This window comes from Berghia stephanieae, chromosome 13 (genome assembly GCF_034508935.2).
Source record: "Berghia stephanieae isolate SIO BIC M18660-M18661 chromosome 13, UCSD_Bste_1.3, whole genome shotgun sequence".
Classification (NCBI taxonomy): domain Eukaryota; kingdom Metazoa; phylum Mollusca; class Gastropoda; order Nudibranchia; family Aeolidiidae; genus Berghia; species Berghia stephanieae.
The window spans coordinates 3,884,759-3,896,431 of record NC_088372.1 but is presented as its reverse complement, the minus strand read 5'-3'; the positions used below and the strand labels follow the sequence as shown (position 1 = coordinate 3,896,431).

Sequence of the window (11,673 nt, the reverse complement as noted above, 5' to 3'; positions counted from 1 at the left end):
CAGAAACGTCAAATAAGATTTTTACGTTCAATACAAAGCTGCGTCAGCATAAATTGAATCGAGCTTTTATATAAAGTAATATCCATTAAACGTGCTCAAAGCGCTTTACAAGAGAACCATGGCCAACAGTAACTCTCAACATTTAGGACGACGGGACATGAAGCCTGTTAGGCTATTTATCATTTTTTTGGGACAGAGACGAAACGCTGTTCTCATTTTACACCTGAATACCGTGACTCAACTATCCGCCGAGCGATGCTCAAACTCAGATCCTTCCGATCCGAAAGAGAGTTTCATACCACAAGACCACATAGCCGCACAAGCCGGTCGGCATATCAGCTTTTGGAAACGATGAGTCACAATTGATAGATATTTACAAATATTGGTGGCAACGATTGATTGAATTAATGTGATGGAACTTTTCAAATTCCATCTTTTTCTCGTTACCATGGGGCACGGGTGAACATTTATAATTAATTAATGCATAAGATGAAAATAATATTAATTACTAAGAGGACAATAATATGAATGATTATGATGGCAATAATATTAATGATTAATTTGACATTTAACAATAATGGCAGATGAAGAGAGATTATTTTATGTCATGAGAATTCAGATGTAACAAATACATATCTGACAAAATATAGGATGTTTTATTTAATCTAGCGAGCTTCTCATTACATGAGATTTTCATATCTCTTTAAAAGATGACTGTCCAAAACCCCGCTGCTAACAATAAATGTTAAATAATTCCAGATAGCTGGAACAGCATGAGTAAATACACGATCAGCATAGGTCTTAGATCCTTTTTAGGAACAAATAATTTTGATTAAAGAGTTTGATCTTAAAAAGCGTGAGGGAGTGTAAACATTTATCATATGTGATATATAGGCTGGAGAAGTCTCATTAAGATGATTATAGTACATTACAGAAATTTTATACGTAATCCTAAATCTAACAAGGAGCCAATGTAAAGTCCAAAACAAAGGCGTGACATTATTAGACCTACTTTTTTCCTTTTCAAAATTAATTTTGGCGCTTGATTTTGAATGGGCTGCAGTTTGCTGAAAACATTATCATATGGAATATAATGCATGAGCATGTTATAGTAATCAAGTCTATATAACATCAAAGAAGAAATGAGGGTTTGGATAGTTTTTGCTCTAAAAAAATTAGCCAATTGTGAAATTCTTCTGAGCTCGACGTATAAAGTCTAACATAAATTATCGATATGGCAATGCATGGAGAGGATAGAGTAAAACTAAACACAGATTTCTTTCTCTGTCAGTAAAATAGATTTTTTTGTTTTCAATTGTATATAATAGCATTTTTATACTCACTTTTATTATATTTTTATGATCACACAAAAGAACTTCCGTTTTGAACCTATTTATAGTCATCCAGATTTTTACATTTTCTAAACAAATTTCCAGGATTTTAGTTAACGAATCTAATTCAGACGGATGGTCAGAGCTAAAAACCTGGTTGTCGTATGCATACAAGTGGTAGCTGACCTCATGCTTCCTTATTATTCCTCCCACTGGTTGTGTAAAGAGAGTATAAAGGGGAGGGCCTATAACCTTGGGATACTCCATAATTTAAAGTTTGTAGGTTAGATTTTATGTTGTTTATCGGAACTGATTGTTTACGCCCGTCAATGTAAGACTTAAACCATTCTAAGGCGTTACCTCATACACCAAATGTCTTTGACAAACGTGTAATTAATATTGAGTGATCTATAGTTTCAAAGGCTGCGCTTTGATCTTAGCTTAGATTAAGATTAAGATTAATGACTAAGATGACAATAATATGAATGATTATAATGTCAATCATATTAATGATTAAGATGACAATAATAAGAATGATTACGATAGAAATAATATTAATGACTAAAATGACGATTATACGAATGATTATGATGTCATGGTATTAATGATTAAGATGACAATTATGTATCACAATTCACCATTAAACAATTTTACGGAGTTTAAGTTTAATGGTAATCATGAAGCTATTAAGTAGTAATACGAGACGAGATCAGGCTTTCACGCGAGAAATCCATTCATTTTTTTACAATATATAAACTGAACACTGTATATAAAATCATAGCAGAATAATATGAGGGAATAATAATTAAAAAAAAGGAGGGCGTATTACTACTTGATTTCGCAATTACCAATAAAATTCATAAAACCATTTAATCGTGAATAATAACACATTATTTCTTACATTTCGAAGCAATACGAGATTTTCCGAGCAAGGTGTTCAGATGACAACAACCATTATCAAAATTTAGTTAAATCCTACCTCATTTTTTTTTAAGATCAAGAGATTCGGGTATACTTTCTTCCATCAAGCTAGAGAGAGTATTGAATTTAAAAATGGCAATGATGTGTTATAAATGTTGTCCCTGCCTACTTTTTAATTTCAAATAACTATTACATACCTTCACAACTTCCAAATCACTGTCATCATCTGATAAAAATAAACCTTTAGTTCTTCTTTTTAAATACAATTGTTTTGGCGGGTGATTCCTTTCTGTCATGTGACCCCGTGTTTGGAATACTATCCAAAGGACTATCAGAGAACAACCAGCTATTAAATTGATTCAGTAGTCTGATGTCACGCGGCCCGTAAATGGCGGCCATCTTTGTTCTAAACAAAGAAAATCATTACTTTTTATTCTTCAAGTTTGCTAGAACTTTTCATATGCCTTGTGATCAGAATGTGTAAAACTCAAAACATGATCAAATTTATGGGGTTTTTTCCTCTGGATACGCTTTTATGCTCGCCGTAGAAATATCTCATACTGGCGTCCGCCATTGTCCTGATAGTTTAGAGCCAGTGTTACTAAGTTACCATGCGTCATTAGGAAGGAAGTGACGTTACGACTGTTGAAGAGTCTTCCAATAAATCAAAAACAAATCATTTCCTTTTCCCTTCTCCCTATTTCTAATCTGAGACATACTATAATATGATTATAACACTATGTGTGCATATTCAATTGTGTCTTCGTGTGTATGTGTGTATGTGTGTGTGTGTATATCTGTGTGTGTGTAAGGGGGGTGCTTATGATTTGAGACACATGAGATGCATTTTTTTTCAACCAAAGTAGGGCGCATTGAGCATTATATGTTTTTGAAAATGCGCTATACAAATACCATCTATTATTATTATTATTATTATTATTATTATTATTATTATTATTATTATTATTATTTTATTATTATTATTATTATTATTATTATTATTATTATTATTATTATTATTATTATTATTAAAATATATTTTCTTTCTTCTAAAGGCTAATAATGATAACATCCTTCAATACCTATCCACTACAAAATATTCACATATGGGTGGATTTTGGTTATGATTAAAGATATTCTTAATAAATTCAATTCTATGCCGATCATTTTCTTAAACTGATCAATAAAACCTGCGATTTCTTTATTCTTTTGAATTCAAAACCATCACAGATTTTAACTAAGCGATAAACTAAATAAAATCGTCTAAATGTTGTTTTACACATTGAAATATAAATATTTAATTCATCACCTCCTGTAAGGAGAGAATGTAGAAATGACTGTTGGATCAAAATCTTACAGAAATTAAACAGTATTATGTAGCTGGATTAATCCCCATTAAGCCTTCTATAGATCATACTCTGGAGATCTAGAATTTGTAATCTCTCTTCCTATGATATGGATTTCAACCTGTCTATGTAGGAGGGTGGCAAGGAAGGAGATAGGTAAGATAGGAGTCAAATAGTTTCGTATAGACTAGCGTCGGGTCCCGCTTTATTTCCCTTTTATTGTCGAAAAAACTACTGACAATTGACTGATAGTAAGAGAATGTTTTAGATTTTAAAAAATATGTAATAGAAGTTGTAGTAGTGTATTCGCACATTGTATAGGGAAGGTAGGTTCAAAAGGTAGGTATTAATCCCCGTAAAAAAGTATTTTAATATAAATCAACAGAATTGCCTCATACAGTAACAAGTCAACAAATAATTTGCCAAAGAATAAGTGCTGGTTTTAATTCATTAAATGGATACTTTGAGTATTAATCTTCATCCCCTATCACAAAACTATTCATTTTTCTTTAACATGCCTGTGATGCGTTCCAAGTTTCACATCCATACAGTAGGACAGACTTCACGTTTGAGTTGAAAAGTCTTAGCTTTAGTCAAAGGGAGATATCTTTAGTTCTCCAAACTCTATTCAAAGATGTGAATGCAGCCTGTGCCTTTCCTATTCCTGCTTTCACCTCTGATTCCGTGCCTACATCCTTGCAAATTATACTTCCGAGACAGCAGATAATGTCTATATCTTCGAGTTCCTGATCTTTTACTTTGATCTGCTCCCTTTTACGCGTACCTATCCTCAAGCCCTTTGACTTTGCAGGGTGAATTCTTAGACCAATTGATTCCGAGAGGCTGTTTATAATTGTGGTTTTTGCTTGCATCTGGTCCTGGGCGTGGGACAAAAGAGCCAGATCATCTGCAAAATCCAAATCATCCAACTGTGTCCAGAGGGTCCACTGTATCCCATTTTTTCTCCCTTTAGAGGTTTCCTTCATTAGCCAATCAATGGCAAGGATGAACAGGAATGGTGAGAGCAAGCATCCCTGCTTGACACCAGTCTTAATTTCAAAGCTGTCAATAAGCTGATCTTCATGTACAACCCTGCAACTTGATCCTTCTTACATTTCCTTAATGAGGTTTACTATCTTTTGAGGGAGTCCATAATGTACCAGAATTTTCCACAATGTTGCTCTGTTAATACTGTCGAAAGCCTTCTTGTAATCCAGAAAGTTGACAATAAGAGGAGAGTTCCATTCTGTAGACTGTTCCACTATGACTCGCAGAGAGGCAATCTGGTCGGTGGTTGAACGGGTTTTTCCGAAAACCTGCCAGTTCGTCCCGCAGTTTAGCATCTGTTGAATTCTTAATTCTCTCTAAAATAATACGATTGAAAACCTTTCCTGGGATAGAAAGAAGAGTGATGCCTCGATAATTATTATAATTACTGAGGTCCCCTTTCTTTGGAAGCTTGATACGATGTCCTTCCTTCCAATCCTTTGGGAATATCCCGTCATTCCAGATTCTCTCAAATAGTGGGTGCAGGGCCTCAGCATTTCTTTCCGCATCAACTTTTAGAGCCTCCGGTGGAATCTGGTCTGGTCCAGCAGCTTTCCCCTTTTCATCTTGTTAATGGCACCAACAATATCTGCTATCGATGGTGGATCACAGCTAATTGGTAGCTCAATCCTTGCAGGCAAAATTTCTGACTGGTTGTCTGGTGGTGATCTGTTTAGAAGGCAGTTGAAATGTTCCCTCCATCGTTCAGATTGACCCTCTTTTCCAAAAATAGTTTTTCCATCTTTGTCTTTGACTGGTATCTCTGGTTTCCCATATTTTCCAGCAAGTGTCTTGGTAGTTTGATAAAGAATCCTCATGTGTCCTCCTGTCGCTGCTGCTTTTGCTTTCTCTGCAAGTCTGTTCATGAATGCTTCCTTGTCTTTCTTCACAGATCTTTTGACTTCCTTAGCTATGGCGCGATACTGCTCTTGTGCATCCAGTCTTGAAGCCCTTGTTCGGCTTGCATTCAATTGTTCCTTCCTTGTTCTCCTCTTTTCAATAAGGTCCAAGGTGGTTGGACTTATCCAATTATCACTCCTACACACTAGTTTAAAATTTGAATTAATGGTAACACAATGTAAATATATCACTGACCCTCGAGCACACATGTTCTCGCTATGTAAGAACTTTCGGCTCCCTATAGAGCAGTGAGCTCAAAGTAGATGAAATTCGAGAGAAGCTGTTTTCTCCCCAGTCAAAGCATATAAGGGTGTCTGTTGGGAGTTGGAGAATCTCAAAGGGCCAACAATATTCCAGGGTTTTGGCATCCCTGGTTTATTATTGGTTGTTTTCTGTAGACCAATCGTGTTCTGGGTGTCGTAAATGTAGCGTCCGTACTCTCGTGAATGTCTAATTAGGTTGGTTACTGCCAGTTTTAGCACATGTTCTAGGTTGGTTACGTTATCGCACACATTCACATATGGGTGAGAATTGAAAGTCTAATTGCAGTTGACATCACACATGGCCCCTTTTAATTGTGCCCATGGCTATAAAGATTAACACATTGCGACGACGCTGCGATAGTTTGTATTGAAATTGTGTACTGATGTATTTACAATCCTGGGAAAGTTGAGGGGATTGGAATATATCATGACACAACCCGTGATGCATTCTTGCAAATTTTCAATGTTTAAAACTTTGAAAGTGCAACCCGTGATCTTTGAACAATAAAATAGTACTCTAGACTTGTATTATCTACACAGTTGATTCAATTGTGCCATCTTTTAGAATAAGATGATATATTTATGTTGTCCACAGACCAGGCACAGTAAAGGATTTTACAAGAAGGGTCGACAGATGCAGGTTCTTTTATGATCCCAACAAATCCTTTAAAGGCTGTTACTCCTATAAGGGTCAAGAGTTGGAAGGATGGGAGGTAAGTGTTCACATTATTTGGAGATTAATGATTCGGTATTTTGTCTCTTCTTGTAATAATGTAGTCAAACGATTGTGTAAATTACTGGGGGCGGACTGGTGATGAAGGTACGGAAACCTTAATCCTGTTGTTGGTTTCTTGTTGATGAAGAAATTTTAAACAAATTTCGCCATTCTATTCATGAGTGAATGATTACATGGCTTTACGCCGTTTCGGACATTGTAATAGTGCTAAAAGTTAGCTGAAATTCATCAAGAGACCCAAAATGGCCATCGTTGTCACTGCTCGCTTGGTGGAAACAATAAGACATGGTGCAAACTGCGATTAAAATGCAGCACCGCCACTATCGAAGAGAGAAACCAGGTGGTCTGATGTTCGATTCCCAATCGAGGTAGACTGAATTGTTGGGATTATTTTTTTTTCTTGTATTTTTCTCTCTTGCTTCGTCTGCCATCTTTCATACACACTTGTTCAGATCTTTATTTACAACCGACAGTTAAATTTTTAAAATGACTTTGCATCAGTGCAAGTTACAGACAGACCTCTTGAAATGTATTCTTTTAAAATTATGATAAGAAGTGGAAATATAATTAGTTTCTACTTGAACATTCCTCAAGCGACAAGTTTAAAACAAAAAAATAAAACGAATGTAACAATGTGCTATACCGTCAAATAACGTAAAAAAAGATAAGTACATTATTAATTTTGTATGTAAAACGCTGGAACAGAAAAATGACTGCGTGTAAGATTTTCATTTAACAGATTGAAATGTATAAGACGATAGTTGAGCAAAAATTGAAATCAAAGCCTATCTTTTGTTTACATCAAAGTTGTTTGGCTGGGTAATTCTCGAATTACTCTCTATATCAAAATATGAAACCCTCGAATTCTTTGACTTAGCTAGCATTCATATGTTTTACTAAAAAGAAAATGATATACTAGTCGGGTTGACTATTTTCTATTCTTTTTAAATTGTGCACTGTATATGCTGTTATTGTAAATGATTTTGACACCTTGTGCACTGCCAGCTGGCAAGATGGCTAGATTGTTGAAACATGTGGCAAGAGCGATGAGGAGGGGAGCGTCATATGACATGTTGTGAAAATGTGTGAAGAGGAGGAAAGTGGTCATGTGGCATGTAGTGTCAAGGTTGAAATGGATGAGGGGAGGTCGTCTGACATTTTGTGTGAGGATGAATCTGGGAAAGGGGGTCACCTGGCATGTTTGGGCAAGATTGAAGATAATGAAGGGTCAGGTGGCATGTTGTGGCAAGATTGAAAATGTAATGTTTAAGATCGTCATGTGGCATGTTGTGGCAAGATTGAAGATGTAATGTTTAATATCGTCATGTGTCATGTTGTGGCAAGATTGAAAATGTAATGTTTAAGATCGTCATGTGGCATGTTGTGGCAAGATTGAAGATAATGAAGGGTCAGGTGGCATGTTGTGGCAAGATTGAAAGTGTAATGTTTAAGATCATCATGTGGCATGTTGTCGCAAGATTGAAGATAATGAAGGGTCAGGTGGGTAGCATGTTGTGGCAAGATTGAAAATGCAATGTTTAGAGCGTCATCTGGTATGTTGTGGCAAGATTGAAAATGTAATGTTTAATATCGTCATGTGGCATGTTGTGGCAAGATTGAAAATGAAATGTTTAAGATCGTCATGTGGCATGTTGTGGCTAGATTGAAAATGAAATGTTTAAGAGCGACATGTCGCATGTTGTGGCTAGATTGAAAATGTAATGTTTAATATCGTCATGTGGTATGTTGTGGCAAGATTGAAAATGTAATGTTTAAGATCGTCATGTGTCATGTTGTGGCAAGATTGAAAATGTAATGTTTAAGATCGTCATGTGTCATGTTGTGGCAATATTGAAAATGTAATGTTTAAGATCGTCATGTGTCATGTTGTGGCAAGATTGAAAATGTAATGTTTAAGATCGTCATGTGGCATGTTGTGGCAAGATTGAAAATATAAAGAAAAGGAGGCGGTCATCTTAAATGGTGTGACAATTTTGAAAAGGTTAGTTGTGAATCATCTGGAATATTGTGAACAGATTGAAGAGGAGGTAGGAGGATCGTCTAGTATGTTGTAACAAGGCTGATGGGGAGGGGGATCATCTGGAATGTTGTGTCAAGATTGAAGAGGAGAGGATATATACATATATATATATATATACATATATATATATATATATATATATATATATGGATGATAAGATCTTGAAATTGATGGATGAAAGAATAAAACAGTATAAAGAAGCTAATAAAAGTATAAAACATGAGTATAAGAGAGCAAAGGAAGATTATATTGAACATGAATGTCACAGAAATGAAGGACCAAAACAATCTAACACCAACCAATTCTACCAGTCAATACAAGATATAAGTTGAAAAGACCAGCCATGCAAGGAAGTGCGTTAAAGACGCAAACGGTAATATACTTTTCGACAACAACGGAATATTAGAACTTTAAACAGTATACCTAAAAAGCTTTACACGGGTGACAAATGAGGGGCGTGCTTGGATATAGAAACCTCTACTGTTAAAATGTGTACCGCAGATTATACGAGATGAAGTAGACGCTGCTTGAAAAGAGATGAAAAAGGGAAGAGCTAGTGACGAAGATAGTTTCTCAATAGAATTGATTGACGCCCTCGACGATCTGGACAGTATTTGATCCGTGATCGAATATTTATGACTGTTTACTTCCTTTGCTACCTAAGAACACATATTTATGTTTTTTTTTAAACTATATTTAGCTACGAAAAGTGCGCTGTCAAAGGTAGGAGCACGTGTTTTACCAAGTTCTGTCAGTCGATTGTTTTGACGGCGTTATCTAAATTGTTAGCTCTATAGATAAATATCTCCAATCAACATAGAACATTAAAAAGTTGAAAACTTGTGGAGTAAATGAAAGTTGTTGTACCTTTGGTGGTTTTAGTATCACTATTTCTGACTTTTTTTCTGAGATAGGAGGGGTGTTATCTAAAATGGGGATTGTAAATCATGCCTTGCACAATTGGCAATAACAAATTGGAAATATACAGATTTATATCCCACAGATTATAGCGTGATTTTTTTTAAATTGACAAACAAACAATAATCATGTATAATAGGAAACGGTGCGGATTTTGCTGGGATCAGAGGGAAAGGTGTCAGTCAGTTGACTGTATGTTACCAATTGGTCAGTCGGGGTATAGGGGCCACTTGGGAAGTGAAGTGAAATTATACCAGAGGCGAGAATGGCCACTAAAATTATGTTGATATAATTTGTGTCAAGTTAGAAATAAGCTGGTCATGTTGAAAGTATTTTTTTATTCCGAGACAAGAGTGGACACTATCTTTGTAAATAGTGTTAAATGACGAATTAATGTGGGTTTGAGTCAGGCGAGCGAGCGAGCAATGAGATTAGCTTGTTACAGGTGGTCATCTTGCATGTTTTAGTTTTAATAAAAATATAAAGATCTTTATTGTCCATAAATATGGCAATTTGTCATTTAGTTACACTTGTTATAGCATATTTGAATAATTTGAACAGCTGGGTGACAAAGAAAGAGCAAAGTAATATTAGTTTTTTGAGGTTATCGATAAGAGATGAATGGCGTACCATGATCACTTACCTTGGCGCAGACTTGGTACTTAAAGAAGAATTACATTTTATGATAATTCCAACATTGAACATATATTTCACTTCTATCTAATCTCTCTCTCTCTCTCTCTCTCTCTCTCTCTTTCTCTCTCTCTATCTATCTATCTATCTATCTATCTATCTCTCTCTCTCTCTCTCTCTCTCTCTCTCTCTCTAAGTGTCATCTTCTTCTCTAGATCTCACGCGTGAGCGAACACATATACACTTAATATGAACAGACGCATTTCGTTTCCAATTGCTTACAATTGTGCTAATCTGAAATTAAATATAATCATCGTTATCAATTGGTCAATTAATCTGACAATAATTAAATCAATCAGTCATTCAACCAATCAACATGTCAGTCCTTTTGATAAGATTGAGTATGGTAAAGAGATGAATGTCAAATTAGACTGGATGATTTTATGTTAAACTAATAGATCTAACATTTCTTTTAATCAACAGCATGCTGTAATGAAAACGCTGTATTTATTCAGAAGAGACCCGGCCGGTGATTGCCATAAGGTTTTTGAATTTAGATATTTTTCAAATAAAAGAATTTTTGTTGATCAATTTAAAGACGTTACACCCATGACAGCAGATGCAATTAATAAAATTTTCCGTAATTGTTCAATGCAGGACAAGAGCTCCCACAACAGCCTCTTTTATCGTCAATAAATTGAATTGTACGTTAGAAAATTATCGTATAAAATGTTTTAAAATCTTGTCAACTTGTCAATAAGTGTGTAGGTGTCAATGTGGAACAACATGTGGGTTTCCTAGATATTGACATATAAATGTGGAAAAAAAGAAAATCAATTCATCTATGAATTCTTGTTATTTTTTATTTTTTTATTGAATGAGAATGTGTATTTTTAGATCAATGCGTATGTATGTATGAATGTGTGTATGTTATAAAATTAAAATTAAATTAAAAATACATTTATTCATCCCCAAGACGAAATTGTCTTTAGGATCTATTCCAAGGGAAGACTGGAATAACCCGGGCATCAGCCGCAGTGCAGCGCCCCAAAGTGAGCTAGGGCGAGGTGACTTGTTCAAGGCTACACAACGAGGCGGGTAGTCGAACTCGGTACCTTTTGTGTAAGAAGCAAAGACCGTACCTCTGAGCCACGCTGCCCTCCAAATGTGTGTGTGTGTGTGTGTGTGTGTGTGTATGTGTCTGTTTCAATGATGTTTAAAGTTTTCGTTGATTGATTTTCCTGTCCTTCATAATTAAGTGTTATTAGGATGAGTCATCACAATCCAAACATTTTTTACGGGATGTTTTATACATGGATTCAAGGAAAACGATTTGTCATGGGACAGCAAATAAAATAATGCCCTTAACAAAACATAGACAGACCCACATATAGAAGTCTCCGGGCTCACATCATTAGATTATGATGAGCCAAGATGAAGAGAAGAAGAGAGATAGAGAGATAACTTCTGTAAGTGTATACATGTCTAGGAATACGTGAGTAGGTGGCATGAACTGAAGAAATAACTAAAAGGTATT

At 35.4% G+C, this 11,673-nt stretch overlaps 1 protein-coding gene across 3 annotated transcripts in view; it reads left to right on the top strand.

Annotated features, from left to right (window-relative positions):
* The window catches only part of LOC144958957 (uncharacterized), a 54,847-nt gene extending 43,862 nt beyond the window's left edge, over positions 1–10,985 (top strand). For all 3 annotated transcript variants that reach the window (XM_078891255.1, XM_078891253.1, XM_078891254.1), the window contains exons 4-5: positions 6,404–6,521; positions 10,620–10,985. In XM_078891255.1, coding sequence (XP_078747381.1) covers positions 6,404–6,521; positions 10,620–10,832 — 331 coding nt within the window. In that variant the 3' untranslated portion in view covers positions 10,833–10,985. The remainder of the gene's footprint in view (positions 1–6,403; positions 6,522–10,619) is intronic.
* Positions 10,986–11,673: the final 688 nt, after the last annotated feature.